This window comes from Erythrolamprus reginae, chromosome 8, assembly GCF_031021105.1.
Source record: "Erythrolamprus reginae isolate rEryReg1 chromosome 8, rEryReg1.hap1, whole genome shotgun sequence".
NCBI lineage: Eukaryota > Metazoa > Chordata > Lepidosauria > Squamata > Dipsadidae > Erythrolamprus > Erythrolamprus reginae.
The window spans coordinates 32,700,759-32,717,927 of NC_091957.1; the positions used below are offsets into that span (position 1 = coordinate 32,700,759).

A 17,169-nucleotide genomic window follows, 5' to 3' on the forward strand; every position below is an offset into this window, starting at 1 on the left:
CACTCCCACCTGGTCACATGGCCCGCAAGTCACACCCACTAAATAAGCCACGCCCACAGTGTGGTAGTAAAAATGTTGTAGCCCTTCACTGTGTAAAAATGAAAAAACTAATAAGGAAAACATTTAAGAAAGAAAAAGAAAACGATGCTGCTCCCCTCATTCTCTGTCCTCTTGGCAATTTGCTCATAACTGCCATTTTGCTTTCTTTTCTTTGCACACACACATGTGCGTATACACACCCATGGAGATGTGGCTACTTACAGTTTCTCAAATAAGAGGGAATGTTTTCTGTCCCAGGTGAGTGGGGCTTTCATGACGTGGATCATTTCAAAATCTTTGGTGCGTTTTGACGTTGAGCCAACGGTGAAAGAGTGAGTTGGGACCCTCAGGGGTCAGCTATCAGGGCTGTTGCAGTTCTGCCCCCCCGGGACACGGCAAGAGAGACTTTGCTCTTGGGTACATATTTGTGCTTCCTGTTGGCTTCGGCTGCAGTGGAAAATATTTCCTGCTTGCTTATACTTATATGGAAAAAATTAAATTGTCTGAATCCATTTCCTCTGGACGACGTCGAGCGCTGCTCTGAGATCCAGCCTGGCCCTGCTGACTCGCGAGGGGTTGGTTCTCTCCTGGGTCCTCCAAGTCAGCTAGGCCAAGAGAAGAAACCCCCCCCCCTCCTCTGTCAATTGGCCAGCACAACCGAGCGAGTGGACATTTGGCCCTCCCTTGGTCCTGACTGATAGATTGTTTGGGGAAAAATATATCCACAAAACAACTCAAAAACAGTGTGAGTGGTAATAGTAATGGACAGTTCAGACACATAAACCAGTACAAACATATATATTATATACAGCAGCAAGGTAGAATAATCTCTTTACACTTCTAATCACAAATACAATCTCAATACCCAATACAAACCAGCTAACATCCGCACACAGCTCTAGACATACAGTAACTATCAGTAAAAGACTCCCCCCAAACAGGAATTCCGTTAGCTCCCTCCTATGGCCAACTATGATCCATCTCTTAAAGGTATATCCTATAAACATAGTACATTCATAGTAACCCAATATAATTGCATACAGGGTACCGACGCTGACTTTGCATCCTCTTCAGTTTGTAGGGGGCAGTTCCGGCTCCTCCTTCTGCCTGCTCTCTCTGCCTCGTGCGCCCTTTCCTTGTCTAAACCCTTCTCTGTTTTCTCTCCTTCTCCCGACAGCGTGTGTGAACGCAGCAGGGAGAATCTCATGTCCCCCTCCAACATGGGGGTGATCTTCGGCCCCACCCTCATGCGTGCACAAGAGGACACGGTCGCGGCAATGATGAATATTAAGTTCCAGAACATCGTGGTGGAGATTCTCATCGAGCACTTTAACAAGGTACGGGAGCGGCTGAGCTGGCTTTTCCCAGGCAGCTTCTCGGGGATGCTTGCAGGGTCTCCCCGAAACATAAACAGAATTAGGAAAAAGGCAAAGAAGCCCTGGGAAATGTGACAGAGGCTAGCAGAGAGGGTTCCAGAGCCAGAGGGGAGCCAGCTGCATTCTGGGAAGGAAGAGGCAGCCAGGAAACCCAACTGGAAAGGAACTTAGGTGAAGCCTATAACTCAAGACAAGGCGGCTGGAAGCAAGGCTTGGCCTGTGGAGAAACTGGGCCACTCCTTTTGGGCAAGTGGGCTCAGCCTTGCTGGAAAACCTCCATGATGCATCTAGATGCTGTCTGAAAATAATCCCTCAGCATATACACTGCTCAAAAAAATAAAGGGAACACTTAAACAACAGAATATAACTCCAACTAAATCAAACTTCTGTGAAATCAAACTGTCCACTTAGGAAGCAACACTGATTGATAATCAATTTCACCTGCTGTTGTGCACATTCAACTTGGTACAGAACAAAGTATTCAATGAGAATATTTCATTCATTCAGATCTAGGATGTGCTCTTTGAGTGTTCCCTTTTATTTATTTATTTTGAGCAGTATATTTAGAATAGAATAGAATTCTTTATTGGCCAAGTGTGATTGGACACACAAGGAATTTGTCTTTGGTGTACATGCTCTCAGAATACATAAAAGAAAAAGAGACATTTGTCAAGAATCATGAGGTGCAACATTTAATGATTGTCATAGGGGTCAAATAAGCAATGAGGAAACAATATTAATAAACATCTTAAGGATACAACAACAAGTTACACTCATACAGTCATAAGTGGGAGGAAATGGGTGATAGGAACGATGAGAAAAAACTAGTAGTGATAGTAGTGCAGACTTAGTAAATAGTTTGACAGTTTTGAGGGAATTGTTTAGCAGAGTGATGGCATTTGGGGGGAAAACTGTTCTTGTGTCTCGTTGTCTTGGTGTGCAGTGCTCTGTAGCGACGTTTTGAGGGTAGGAGTTGAAACAGTTTGTGTCCAGGATGCGAGGGGTCAGTAAATAATTTCACAGCCCTATTGTGGACTCATGCAATATACAGGTCCTCAATGTGTCAGATGTAATTTTTTTTCAGAAGGAAAGACCTGGGTGACTTTGGCCTTTCTTATATTTCTATTTTATGCAACAGTAGTTGGGTGTTGCCTTGCCAGATGTTCCCAGGCCGAATGCAGCTGCCAGGGGGAGTGCTGGGCATACAGCCTCCGTGCCAGGCCATTGCTCTGTCTGAACCAGCAGAATCTGACCCCCTTGGGGACCCCTCTGCAAGCGGTGGTTATGGGAGGGCAGAGAAGGAATAGCACTCAAAGGTGACCATGCCTGTGTTTGCAGCATTTTCAATCCACCAATTTTAATCAATTTCCTTCTGAAAACTTCTGGAATACACTTGGGTTTTTTTTTTAGCACCTCAACAGGATGCTTTTAAGAAACCTTCATGGGGTGGGCAGCCATCCCCCTCCAAGATCCTCCACCCTGCTTGGAGGCCTCAGGTGTGGGCCAGGGAGCCTCCACACCCACTGAGGTGTGGACAGGTGTGGGCTGCTGCCCAGATGGGGGGGGGGACGCAGTGAGGTAGCGAAAATGGAGCTCCACCCCAGAGCACCCAATTTGCATGGAAAGATGTTGAAAGAAAATACAGGGCGTCCTGCATAAGTGTGGTAATAAACATTTTGGTAGCCCTTCACTGGATGTGGACCAGGGAGCCCTGGAATTCTGTTGTTTGTCATTTCTCTTGGTTGTTTCCTTGCAACGCCTCTGGGTTCCCATTCCTGGCAGCATGTTTCAGGAGGATCCAGTTTTTTAAAAAAAATAAAACTATGGAACGATACTCTTTTATCCAGAACCAGGCTGGCTTATAATTTGATGAAGCCTTGATTTTGTCTTAGTTAATTTGCATAGTTTTAGATGATATAATATTATACTAGAAAGCATAATATGATAAGACTGCAGTAGATACCTATGACCATTATCTATGTAATAATTGCATTAGGTTTTAATTTTCTAGAAAAGGGCTGTTGGTTATGGTATAATATATATATATATATTGATGTATACTGAAGTTGATGTATATATAAACAGCCCTGGGTTGGATCATATATATATGCCGCCCTTCTCGAAGCGATTCAGGGTGACGTACAACATTGTACATAAACATACATGAGAAATCTAATTATTTTAAAAGATATATAAAGTTAGTAAAAAATCTAAAACTCCTTATGCAATCATCCACATTCATCCGATTGAATCATTCCTATTGGCCGACGACAATCTCATAACTCACGGTCTCCACACCCTCCGGCAGAGGTAGGTCTTCAAGGCTTTATGAAAAACCAGGAGGGAGGGAGCAGTACGTATCTCTGGAGGGAGTTCATTCCAGAGGACTGGGACCACCACAGAGAAGGCTCTTCCCTTAGGCCCCGCCAGACAACATTGACTGGCCGACGGGACCTGGAGAAGGCCAACTCTGTGGCAACTAACCGTCCGCTGGGATACGTTATGAGTTTGAGTTTTCCAAAGATTAACTGGTTGAAAGCATATGCAATGAATATGAAAGCAAAAGCATAAGATGGACCTACAGGTTGATCTTGTGAATTATTTTAGGTAACTTTTCTTACAGACGGAATGACTTCTGCTCTTGAAATCGTTGTGCCATGCTTAATGAGGCTGATTTTAACTATTTGCTTCCATGATTTCTGCCTCAAACCATTCTCTTTCTTCCCTCTTCTTTTTGGTACTTTCAACAATATGCCCAGAGATTTAAGATAGTTACCCGTAGTTCCATTCCTATTTGGTTGGCTCTAACAAAGGACTTCCCCAAGCGTATGGGTATTTTCTTACAGATCAGCACATGTATTCTGTTTCACTTCTGGCTTTTCATTAAAAAACATCTGTTGCTATCAAGAAGAGGAAAATTGATTTGTGTTATTTCTAATTCAAAACTAGACATTTATTTCAGATTGTTTTTGAGTTTTGAAAAACATGGAACAAGTAGGAGACCCAACAGCTGGTCTGCTGAGGCTGCCAGCTGCAATCTTGGTTTTATAGAGGGAGGCTGGAGTTAAGCTGTAATTGGAAGTCGTTGATGGGATGCAGGGACCATAAATGGTGTTCAAGGCCAAACGGGCGGGTGACACAGTTTTCCACTGAATTAAAGTAATTCCAAAGCAGCCATAACAGCAAAGTGCTTTGTTTTCAGATAAGAGGCCCAAACTTTGGCTTCAGAAAGGCTTTCCACGATTTCTCTGTTTCGCAGGAGAGTCTAGCCGGCAGAGGGAGAAGGAAAGTGTGTGTGTCTGATCCCCAGAGAGTGAAGTCTTTTAATTAAAAAAGGAGACTGTGTCTTCTTGGCCTTCAATTTCTGCTATGATAAGGTTAAGCTAGTAACATTTTATTAGACTGGGTGATTGTTAAATGTAGTTCTGAAGTTGATGTTTCAGCCTGCACATAAGCAAACATTCCAAATGAATTTTCAAGGAGGGGTGGTATATAATTTGTATGAGAAATATGAAGACTCAAGGGACGGAGGAAAATGTTCCCTGGGATGGATAATTATTGCTCTGCCACCTTTAAACATGTACACTAAAATTAAAATTTTAAAGTTAATCCCACAGGAAACAGTATGTGGCATTACACAGACCTTGCCCTGGAAAGTGGAGATTAGATCAATATCACCTCTCTTATGAATCATATAAATATAACTTTTAATATAAATATGACTTTGTACTGCAAATTCAAAGTTTCTGGGGGCGAGGGGGGTGTCACGTGAATGTTTGCCCCCTGTCAGTCTGGATTTCAAGCTGGAAAAGTCTTTGTGATCTTGGTCATTTGGATTCTCATTCATATCCAGGGAAAGACATTCTTTGTAGAATTCATTGGTTCTATATTGGGGATATTTTAGTTTGATAAATGGCACTATTTGTTGCATGTCCTGCTGATCTCCATGATACTATAGTTTTGGATCCCAATTAGTATGAAATCTATCCATGCATACATGCACACATTTAGAGATTGTTAAATTTATTATCAGTATTATGCAGTATTTAAATTTTTGGGCTGAGGGGGACAATAACACCCTCAAAAATGTCCAAAGATACTTCACCAGAAGAGCCCTTCACTCCTCCACTCAAAACAGAATACCCTTCGAAACTAGACTTAAAACCCTGGATCTAGAAAGCTTAGAACTACGACGCCTTAAACATGATCTAAGTATTGCCCACAAGATCATATGCTGCAATGTCCTGCCTGTCAACGACTACTTCAGCTTCAACCACAACAACACAAGAGCACACAACAGATTCAAACTTAATATTAACCGCTCCAAACTTGGCTGTAAAAAATATGACTTTAGTAATCAAGTTGTCGAAACGTGGAACTCATTACCGGACTACACAGTGTCATCCCCTAACCTCCAACACTTTACCCTTAGACTATCCACTGTTGACCTCTCCAGATTCCTAAGAGGTCAGCAAGGGACGTGCATAAGTGCACTAGTGTGCCTTCCGTCCCCTGTCCAATTGTCTCTCCTATATCTCCTATATCTTTTCCTCTATCCTTCATTGACATATTTTATTCTTATATCTTCTCTTCTATTCTTTCTGTGATATATTCTACGAGTATATTCTCTATAACCTTCATTGTGTATTGGACAAAATAAAAAATAAATAAATCTGTAATAACAGTAACAGAAATTTGTGGGAATGTTTGAAATGTTGGTTGGGCGGCTATGCAAGTCCAACAGGTGTTAGGGTTCGGTCATTCATATCGCAGCTCCCTATTAATCTCTAAATCAGACAAGTGTGATAAAATGTTATTGGTTTACTAAACTAGAAATGTGTCCATCTGCCTTCTCTTGAGTTGCAAGTTGCACTGGTTGCCAGTTTGTTTCCTGAGGTGAGTCAAGGTACTAATTATCACTCAAAGCCCTTTGTAGTTTCTGACGGGCTGGAACCAAACCTGGCTCCCTTTCATTGAGGCCTGTTCTCTCCTGGGAGCCAGGAAGCATCCCTTTCTGCCCCACGGCCTGCCCTCTGGAATGAGGTCCCCTTCAGAAGCCCAGGTGACTGTCCCAGAGTTTCTAATGGCCCGTCCATCCTGCCAGGCCTTGGGTGAGGCAGGGTGGGGGTTGCTCCACTGAATGTCAAATCTTGTTAGGATGCTTTGAGGCATCTAGTAGATTCTCAGTATTGTTCTTCCTTCTTTTTCCCCCCCTTCTCTTCTAGTTTGGTTTTGTTGGTTGCTTTAGTACACACTGCTCAAAAAAATAAAAGGAATACTTAAACAACATAATGTAACTCCAAGTAAATCAAACTTCTGTGAAATCAAACTGTCCACTTAGGAAGCAACACTGATTGACAATCAGTGTCACATACATTCAACTTTGTACAGAACAAAGTATTCAATGAGAATATGTCATTCATTCAGGTCTAGGATGTGTTATTTGAGTGTTCCCTTTATTGTTTTGAGCAGTATACTTACTTAGTATTGAGATACTCTGGGTTGCATAGAATCAAGTGGAATAGAATAGAATTGCAATAGCAATAGCATTACAGTATAGCATTTAGACTTAAATACTGCTTCACAGTGCTTTACAGCCTTATCTAAGCAGTTTATAGAGAGTCAGCATATTGCCCCCAACAATCTGGGTCCTTGTTTTACTGACCTTGGAGGAATGGAAGGCTGAGTCAACCTTGAGCCTGCTGAGATTCGATCTGCCAAAGTGCTGGCAGTCGGTGAGCAGCAGAAGTAGCTTGCAGTACTGCACTCTAACCACTGCACCACCAAGGCAATAGAACAGAAACAGATTTTTCTTCAGGTAATGAGAGTGGTCACCTGCTCCTCTCCAAAGAAGCATATCAAATCAGGCAACTTCTAATAAATAATCGATTAGTTCAACCCCATTTTTTTTAAAAAAAGGGGGAGACCACCAAGGGAGAGTCCATGGAACCGGACAAATGTGATCCATTTTCTTCCATGGATCGCCATGGCCTGCCAGGATATCCAGAAGTGATGACAGATGGCAAATATGTTCTCACTTTTAAGGATCATTTTGAGGATGAGGCATCTGGACCATAAAGACACGGGGGGTGGGGGCCTCATGCCATCCATTAAGCCAATGCTCGCTGTATCCATCCCGCTGTCTTTTAACTGCCACTTTGGTGTCCAAGACTGCAATGGATACGTACAAGCTGTCAACACAGATCTTGGGGTCGCCTGCTCCTCCCGTTTCTCCAGCCAAAATTGAATACCTTCCGTGTCTGGCAACAACACAAAGTTTGCTTTCAGAATTACTGGGCAGCCAGAGCATTTTTAATAATACTGCCCAAATTTCATTTGCTCAGAATTTCTGACCACCAAATCCAAATACAGTAAAGCAGCTACTAAATCTCGCATGGATTCTGACACCACGAGCGCTGCATTTGGGGACAAAGAAGCGATATGGTTTTCCAAGCTGGGCACCTTCCCCTCCCGGAAGTCACAAACTTTTTGACATGCAAAAGGAAGAAATTTATCTATTGCAACTGAATGTTTGGATGGCTGAAAAATGTCACTCCTTTATTTTATTTACTTTTTTCTCCTTATATAACATCCACAATGGAATGTTACAACTTATTCATCATATTTATTTTCTATTCTGTTCTGTTCCATTCCATATTTTCTGTTCTATTCTATTTCATTCTATTCTATTCTATTCCATATTTTCTGTTCTATTCTATTATGTTCTGTTCTATTCTACACAGTGGGGGCAACCTGGCTGTAAAAGTTGGAGAAAGAACCCTTGCCCCATCCATCCAGATCATTCCTTCCTCCCTCCCTCCCTCCTTCCTCCCCTTCCTTTGTTCCTTCATCCTTTACTTCCTTCGTTCCTTCCTCCCTCCCTCCTCCCCTTCCTTCCTTCCTTCCTTCATTCATTCACTCACTCACTCACTCACTCACTCATTCATTCATTCATTCATTTAATTTCTATGCCACCCCTCTCTGAAGACTCAGGGTGGCTTACAAAATATAAAAACCAGTAAATTACAACGAAAATCAATCCAATCCAAATAAAAATTGTATAACTGTTTAAAATTCCAAGCTATGTTAAAATCAATCATATCCATTCATACACAACCATACAATCATTCATTGGCCAGAGGTTAAGATCTAATCGGCCTATGCCTGGCAACATAAATGAGTCCTAAGATTCTTACGAAAGGCGAGGAGGGTGGGGGCAGTACGAATATCTGGGGGGAGCTGAATCCAGAGGACCAGGGCCCCCACAGAGAAGGCTCTTCCCCTAGGTCCCGCCAAATGACATTGTCTAGTTCAGTGATTTTCAACCTTTTTTTGAGCCGTGGCACATTTTTTACATTTACAAAACCCTGGGGCACATTGAATGGGGGGGGGGGGGGGCGCGCTAAAAAAGTTTGGACAAAAAAATTCTCTCTCTCTCTCTTCCTCCCCTTCACTCTATTTCTTTCTCCCTCCCTCTTTCTCTCCCTTCCTTCCTCTTTCTCTCTCTCTCTCTCTCTCCATCCCTCTTTCTTTCTCTTCCTTCCTCTCTTTTTTGCTCTCTTTCTCTCTCCCTCCCTACCTCCCTCTATGTCTTTCTCTCTCTCTCCTTCCTTCCTTCCCTCCCTCTCTTTCTCTCTCTCTCTTGCTTTCTTTCTCTCTCTCTCTCTTTCTCTCTCTCCTTCTTTCTCTTGTTTTCTCTCTCTCTTGCTTTCTTTCTCCCTCTCTCTTGCTTTCTTTCTCTCTTGCTTTCTATCTCTCTTGCTTTCTTTCTCTCTTTCTTTCTCTCTCTCTTGCTTTCTTTCTCTCTGAGCTTCGTGGCACACCTGACCATGTCTCGCGGAACACTAGTGTGCCACGGCACACTGGTTGAAAAACACTGGTCTAGTTGACGGGATCTGGAGAAGACTGTGGGACCTAACCGGACGCTGGGACTCATAGGGCAGGAGGCGGTCTCGCAGGTAATCTGGTCTGATGCCTTGTAGGGCTTTATAGGTCATAACCAACACTTTGAATTGAGTTTGGGAACCAATTGGCAGCCAATGCTGACCGCAGAGTGTTGGAGAGGCATGGGCATGCCTAGGAAGGCCCATGACCACTCTCACGGCTGCATTCTGCACAATTTGCATTTTCCGAAACCCCTTCAAAGGTAGCCCCATGTAGAGAGTCATTTATTATTTATTTATTATTTCGATTTATAGGCCTCCCTTCTCCTGATGGACTCAGGACAGCATGCAAGGTTAAAACGGAAATACAAAATTTTAAACCCCAGGATTAAAAGACTCTCATCCATCATTCATTCATAACTAGTAGCTGGAGCAAGATGCTGTTGCTCAACAACTCCAGACCTACAGGCAAAGCCATGTTTTTAAGGCCTTTCAAAAGGCCAGGAGGGTGGGGGCAGTGTGAATCTCTGGGGAGAGTTGGTTCCAGAGGACCCGCAAATAATCGGATCCCAAGCCATGTAGGGCTTTATAAGTAATAACCAACACTTTCAATTGCGTTCAGAGACAAATGAGCAGCCAGTGCAGCTTGTGGAGTCATGGAGTTACATGGGTATATTTTAGTAAACCCATGACAGCTCGTGCGGCTGCATTTCAGAAAAGCTACCTGTTAACGTGCCTAAAGGTAACTGAATGAAGCAACTCTGCAGACCCAACCAGCACGGGACATTTTTCTGTTCCTAGAGCCTGTTCTTCTTTGTGTCCAGGATAAAATGAGTCAGTCACCATCTCTTTGTGACAACTCCTCATGTACTGGAGCAAAGAAGAAGGTTTTCCAAGCCCTAAGTCTTTGCAGGGTTTTTTCCATCGCTCTACTTGCTCAGAATGTTTCTTTCCAGGTGCTAATGATGTTCCCAACTCTTACTGGCTTGCAAGCTCTTTCTTTGTTACACTCTCTCAATTAAATTTATTTTAAGTCGTTAACCAGGGGATAAAATAATGTACTGAAGCTAACCTGAATAAGGACGCTAGCCTGATGAATAACTGATAAGCAGATTCTTTTCCCTATTTTCCGGCCCCAAAACTAAGGTGTGTCTTATATTCCGAAAAATACGGTACATATATACATCAATATATACTTTCAAATCTAATTATATTCATTTAATAATGTTTTAACCCCTTTTAACATCTTACCATTATAATATTAATTATACAGTCAAATCAACCCCAAAATTTATTTTGTTTACTTTCTCATATTTATCCTATTTCCCCCAGTTTTGCAACAAAAACCATCTTTCCCTTCTTTTTCTCTTTCTTCTCCTCCCCTCCCCTCCCTACTTTCCTCCTCTTCTCCTCTGCTTCTCCTTTCCCTTTTTCACTGTTTCCATCCCTTCCATTTCTTTCCCTCTCTTCTTTCCCCTCTCTACCACCTTCTAACTTCATCCTCTTCTCTTTTTTCGGCCTTTCTCCTCTCTTCTCCTCTCCCCTACTTCCCTCCAATCCCTTACACTCCTCCATCTTCCAACTTTTCTTCCCATTGCTGCATTCAATTCTTTACCACCTATCATTTATTTCTTAATATGCTACTAAGAAGTGGATTTTATAATATTATTATATTATAATTATAAATATTATAAATTATATTGACAATATTAATCATTTGCATTTCTTTCAGTTTTATTTAATTTTACATTACTTTTTTCCCCACATTAATCTTTTTTCATCATAACTATATTATGAACAAGAAGGCTGCCTCGATCTCTTCTTTTAATTTCAACCATAATAATTCTTTTCCTTATTTTTTATCTTTACTCATCTTTTGGTTTTATACAAACAATATCACTGCAGAAATATTTTTCAGGGTCCTGTTGCTGATTTTCACATTTTATATTTCTATCTTTTCTTCTTTATTTTATACTTCTGTATTTTAGTATGAACAAAATAATTTATATGAGAACCATTTAAGATAATTAGTTAAACAAAATAATACATTTAGCACTTCTAATATGTATGTTCCTCATCGCATCTTAAATCATTGTTAGAAGTGAACCTTATTACTAATTCTCATCTTTCATCTTTATATCTTTTTTTCTCCGCTTAAATGTCTGTATTTCATTTTATTATAAACACTATGACCTTGTATGCCAATTTTATATGAGAACCACTTAAAAAAATCATTCAGACATAATTAATCATATTAATACAATTCATTCTACTAAAGTACCTCTTCAACCATTCTCTTTTGACCTCTCAAAAATTCCATTTCTCATTAAGTTTCTCCTTCTTTCCTTCTCTTCTTTTTTCTTTCTTTCTTTTATTTCTATATCTATACTTTCTTTTTTCTTAATTTTTGCTTTACCTTTTAAGTTTATTATTTGATTAAATTTCCTTTAACTTTTTCCTAGAATCTTCCCACTATTACACCCTTTACTTCTTAATTGATTTTTTTCATTGAGTATTTTCCCCATCTGCTCTTTCCATGCCATTGTAAATTCCAGTGAAATCATTTACTTGTTTTTTTTAATTTCAATTCTTTGTCCTATGTTATTTTCTTGCTCCTCTAACACTGTATTTTCTACATGTTTTATGTCAACCAACATCACTTCTAGTTTCTCATCACCTTTTAAAAGTTCATGTATAGTTTTTGAGATGTCCATCAATTCTTCATATAACCACAATTCCATTTTATCGATTTTACTATTTTTAGGGTTTTACAATTATAACTCTCTTGATTCAAACTTAATGTCCATATAATCTCTTTATTTTTTCATTTCCTAGTATCCAAATGTCCAGTTTATTCTACCCCTTTCCAAGTTGAAACTTTATTATGTTCCACTGATGCTGAAGTCGAGATCAAATTCTGTAGCTCAAAACAAATATGTACTCCTTAAAAGTTCTTAAAGTTTCCAAAATATTTTTTCTGCAAGCAAGGTCAGTCCACAGCTGCACACCATTTTTCCCTTTTTCCTTTTGTCTTCCACCAAGTTGTTGTAGTGCTCTCTTTCCATCAACAGATGGCATCCTCAAATTCCCCATACACATAGATCAGTTTCCTGTTAAAACTTCCCGAAATATTTGAAATCCAGGTATACAATATGTTCTTCTTACTTGTTATCTTTTTAATTATTCTCTTTACTTTCACCAAATCCAATTGTAACAAGCACAAACCTTTTCGGCTTTAAGTGTTACATTCTCCCTTTTTTGTTTTTGTTTTCTTCCTCTATAGTACTCCTGGTTGCCAATTAGCTGCTAATTTTCACTCCAGGGGTCTTTTACAGTTTCTTTTTATTTGTAAATTGTCCAATTACTCACCCAATGTCAGCACCTTGTTCTCTCGCCACTCCTGCACAGTGCTTGAATCAAAGCAATCTTCACACCCCGACAATCCACATTTTCTTCTTCCTGCTTCCTTTGATGTGGCTGCCCTAGCTTCTTAGCGGGAAATTGCCTTTTCCCTGTCCACGTTGACTCGTGTCTCTTTCTCCACTGTTCCTCCAGAACAGTTTAGGTCAATGATTTCCCCGAATCAGCTAGTGATTTGAAGTTTCTTCGGAAGCCTCCAAAAAATACATTGTCTCACCATGGTGCTGATCACGCTTTTTCGCTTTACCTTATCTTCTAAATCTTAGCTATTTCTCCCACCTTGATGTCACCTGAAAATTTGATAAGTTCCTGTTCAATCCTCTCATCTAAATCATTTATGGAGTTGTTGAGGAGTACTGGGCCAAAGACAGAATCCGTGCTTCTCTGTTTGTAGATGTTGTTCTGTTGTTCTGTTGTTCAGCCAATTACAAATCCATCTGATGGGAGTGCTAACTATCTCACATTGTTGTATAGAATAAATGTTTGGTACCAATCCGAAACAACTCTACTGAAAGTCACAAACATCTGTAGTTAATTAATGTGGCTGGACCACAAACTCTTGAAAATTGTTTTGGAAACAATCTTAAGTTTGGAGAAATTAAAACAGAAGATGCCATATTTCTTTCCATGAGAGAAGGTTTTAAAATTCATCACATCACGTTTACACAATATATTTTTAACTCTCCAGTTTATATTAGAGCAGAACGTGGTGGAAGTTTTGTCTCTTTCTTTTATTGAAAAGTCAGACATCCAAATTGGGGGGGAAATAAGTACCTGGGTACTATTTTATTTGTTTTAAGACAAATTGAAAGTTGGCCAACAAAACTAAGTAATCTGGTATTGCAAAAGTCTTTCTCACTAACCTGGAACAAAACTTTAATGTCATTTTAATGCATTTTCCAGACTATGGCTATTTTTAAATGTATCAGCAACCATCCAACAATATATTTCTATCCTAATTTGTGAGGTCACATTTTGAAGGAAAGGGCAAACCGTGGATTGCCACATCCCAGAATTCTCCTCCTCTTCTGCAGCACCAAAAGGAAATATGGAGACCCACCAAAATGTTTAATGCGTACAATGCATTGGGGGAATGGTCGAAGCATCAGAAACCAGGAGACTGTGAGCTCTAATCCTGACTTAGTCACAAAGCCAGCTGGGAGACCTTGGGCAAGCCACTCTCTCAGCCCTAGGAAGGAGAAGGCAATGGCAAACCACTTCTAGAATCTTGCCAAGCTGCAAAGAAACCAAATAGCAGTTAGACTTGTGTAGCAGTTACGTACCACTTCATGGTGCTTTTACAGCCCTCTCTAAGTGCTTTATAGAATCAGCCTCTTGCCCCCAACAGTCTGGCTTCTTATTTTACCCACCTTGGAAGGTTGGAAGGTGGAGTCAACTTTGAGCCGGTGGCGAGATTTGAACTGCTGAACTACAGCTAGCAGTTAGCTGAAGTAGCCTGCATTGCTGCATACTAACCACTGTGCCATCCCGGCATGTTATAATTTTATAATGCATTTTATAATTTTATAATGCACTCTAACCACTGCGCCACCCTGGCATTTTCTAAAAATAAAATTTATTTTCTTTTCTACACAAAGAAAATGTGCTGAGAAAATTAGATGGACTTGTCCAGACAGTTGTCAGAAATCAATATTGACTCAGAAGCAAAAGATGAGGGTAAGAAGGAGAGCAAGGAAGGAAGGAAGGAAAGGGGCAAACTGAGATTTGATGTTCTTACCTGAACATCAAATGTATAAGGGATTTAAAATGCTGGGGGGAAAGTAAACAAAAATACATCAATTCCAAATGTTGCTTTCTGCAAATAAAAGTGTGTTTCTCAAGTGTTTTTTTAACTATTCATCATAATTTCCATCAGACTTGATAGATCTGCAGAATGCTAGTAATGTATAATTAAAAGATTTTGTTGACAGTTATTTTAGCTTGGCTGTCACTTCAAAAATAATAATTGTATTTTTTTGCTTAATTTAACAACAGTTATGCATTTTTTTTAAAATCACCTACCTGCATAACTCATTCATTTGCAGTCTTTTTGCTATTATAAAGGGTGTGTTTTCAAGATGTGTGACATGACAAAGACTTCCTAAAGAGAGGAATAAAAGGGAGTTTAGTTCTTCCTGGCTTGGAGTTAGTTCTAAAGAGTTGCTGGCAGCAAATGACATCTCTTTTCCCCCACTGGGTTGCAGTATCACAACTGTGTGATGTGGCAGAGGTTCGCAGGTGAAGTTGTTCTCATCCTTGTGCCTCCATCCTGAGATTGCAGCAATTTGCTCTCCCCTTTGGCTGCTGGGGACAGAGATAGGCAGGAGCTTTTGGACACATCAGATTTAAACAGGATCCCGGCCTTTTGTTCCTACAACCACAGAATCCTATCTCAGAATGGTAGAGTTGCAAGGCTCCTCTAATCCAATCTTCTGCAAACCGCAGGAAACTCAACTCGAGGACAGAGCTCTCCAATCTTGTGCCTTCCAAATGTGTTTGAGCTCGAGTTCCATAATCCTCAGCTACTTTGTTCATTTTCAATGTGTGGATAGCACAAGAGCTGCAGTCAAAGAGGAAAACTTTTGTCTCCCTATGTGCCATCCAAAGAGGCAGTTCAGAATGTTTGAGTTGACGTCCCAGATTTCTAACTCTCCGTTCTGAATTCGGTTCTTCTATGGTAGAGTTGGGGATGACATACTTTATGCATGGTCTTGGTTCCCAAGCTCATAGTGGGGCTGTGGAATTCATTCCAAGAATCAAAAGAGAATTTCTGTGAAAAGTAACTTGTCTAACATAAACTAGTATAATTTGAATTTGTAGCTTCCAGCTGGAAAGTGTTGGCGAAGACTCTGCTGGAGCTTGGGCAGTGACATGACTCTGAATATTTATGAAATCAAGCTCGAGGTGGGGAAAGTGATAGAAGTTTCATGCCTTGTGTGATACCGGTACTAGGACTCCATATTCCTTCTCACAATACCAAAATGAAAGAATTCCAATTGCAAGAAGTGCTGTTGATTAACATGGTTTTAAAGGTGGAGTTGAGAGCATCTATGAGGGTAGTTGCTGGGATCAACAATGGGCTGTAGCTCTATTTCCTTGTTAGTGGCCTTGGGAGTTGGCTTTGCAGGTGTCCAAGCTGAATAAATCTTCTTTCTGATCCATCAGGCACTTCCAGAAACTTTGCATTGATCCTAAACATATTCCATCAAGATCACCCCATTCAGTCAATGAAACAGTTAATGACATTGGATGTAGCTTGTCTCCCTCACATGCACACTTCTGTATGTAGCAGCTTGTAATCTCTCTGCTGCACAAGTGAGCAGGAAAAAGGTTAAAATAATGTGTTTCTTAATACTTTTTCCCTTTTAGATCTATTCTGGGCCTCCTGAAGACAATGCTGCACCCCCTATTCCACCTCCCCGGATAGCTACTCGAAGGCATAAGCCCATCACCATTTCCAAGCGCCCCCTGAGAGAGAGACCACTCTTCTTTGGAGGGTCTGTGGAAGAAAGCGAAGGTGGGTTCTTTTGTTTCCTGTGTCCTTGTTCTGTCTTAGTGCTGAGCCCCAATAATCAGATGCACACAAATTGTCTAACAAATAAAAGGATTTAATATTTACAAAAGTCCCACTACTGTAAGAGTCTTTTAAGAGTCTTTTCAAAGAGCGCAGCAAATCTAGCAAAATCTTATCAGTTGGCCAAAATCCCAGAGCGAAGATAAACACGGTAATAATTACCAGCTGTAGCAAGAGCTCCAAGGTGTAGTTCTCAGAAATAACTGGAAGACCGAAGCTCATTAGCAAAGCTAAGAATGCTCTTTTCAAACTGAATTCAAGAGCAAAGATGAGATGATTCCGAAATGAACAACATTGTTTTCTGCAACAAGGCGGAGCATACCTCACCCTTAAATAGTGTGAGAGCGTGACCCAAGAGCCAGCAATACTACTCATGGGTCAATCTCCTCTTAGCCAACCATTCTTGTCTCCTAGATGCCCTCCGAACTCTGGCATCCAGAAGAGGCTCCTCCTCTTATTCTGAGTCACAGCACAGAAAATGCTAAATCGTTCCTGACAGGAAGTGCTGACTCATTGATGCCAGGAAGTGCAGAAGGCCCTGGTTGTTCTGACCCTGACCCCCTCATCAATTATACTGTCACTCTTAAGTGCCAGGAATACAGGACGCCCGCCTCGCCCCTCCACAGTCTCTGTGTCCTTTGAGTCCATAACTATTTATGCAGGATGCGAGCGAACCATCACAGTCCTCATAGCACAAATCCTTCCATCAGTAGAGGTTGGAACTTCATTAGGATCAAGTTCTAATGGTGCTGGGTCAAGGGTTGAATGCCATTATATCGCCTGATGTGCCAAACAAGGTATGGCATTTTTAGAGTAATAGAAGAGAAATTAAACCTGGTGTTAACTTTAAACACCCCAGTCTATTTGACAAAAAGTT

General features: G+C 40.8%; 1 protein-coding gene across 2 annotated transcripts in view; it reads left to right on the top strand.

Moving 5' to 3' along the window:
- The window catches only part of OPHN1 (oligophrenin 1), a 156,174-nt gene that overhangs the window by 113,631 nt on the left and 25,374 nt on the right, over positions 1-17,169 (top strand). For both annotated transcript variants that reach the window (XR_011559740.1, XM_070759623.1), the window contains exons 18-19: positions 1,217-1,376; positions 16,088-16,235. Coding sequence is in view for 1 of the 2 variants with exons in the window: in XM_070759623.1 (XP_070615724.1) it covers positions 1,217-1,376; positions 16,088-16,235 (308 nt within the window). In the remaining variant the exon portion in view is untranslated. The remainder of the gene's footprint in view (positions 1-1,216; positions 1,377-16,087; positions 16,236-17,169) is intronic.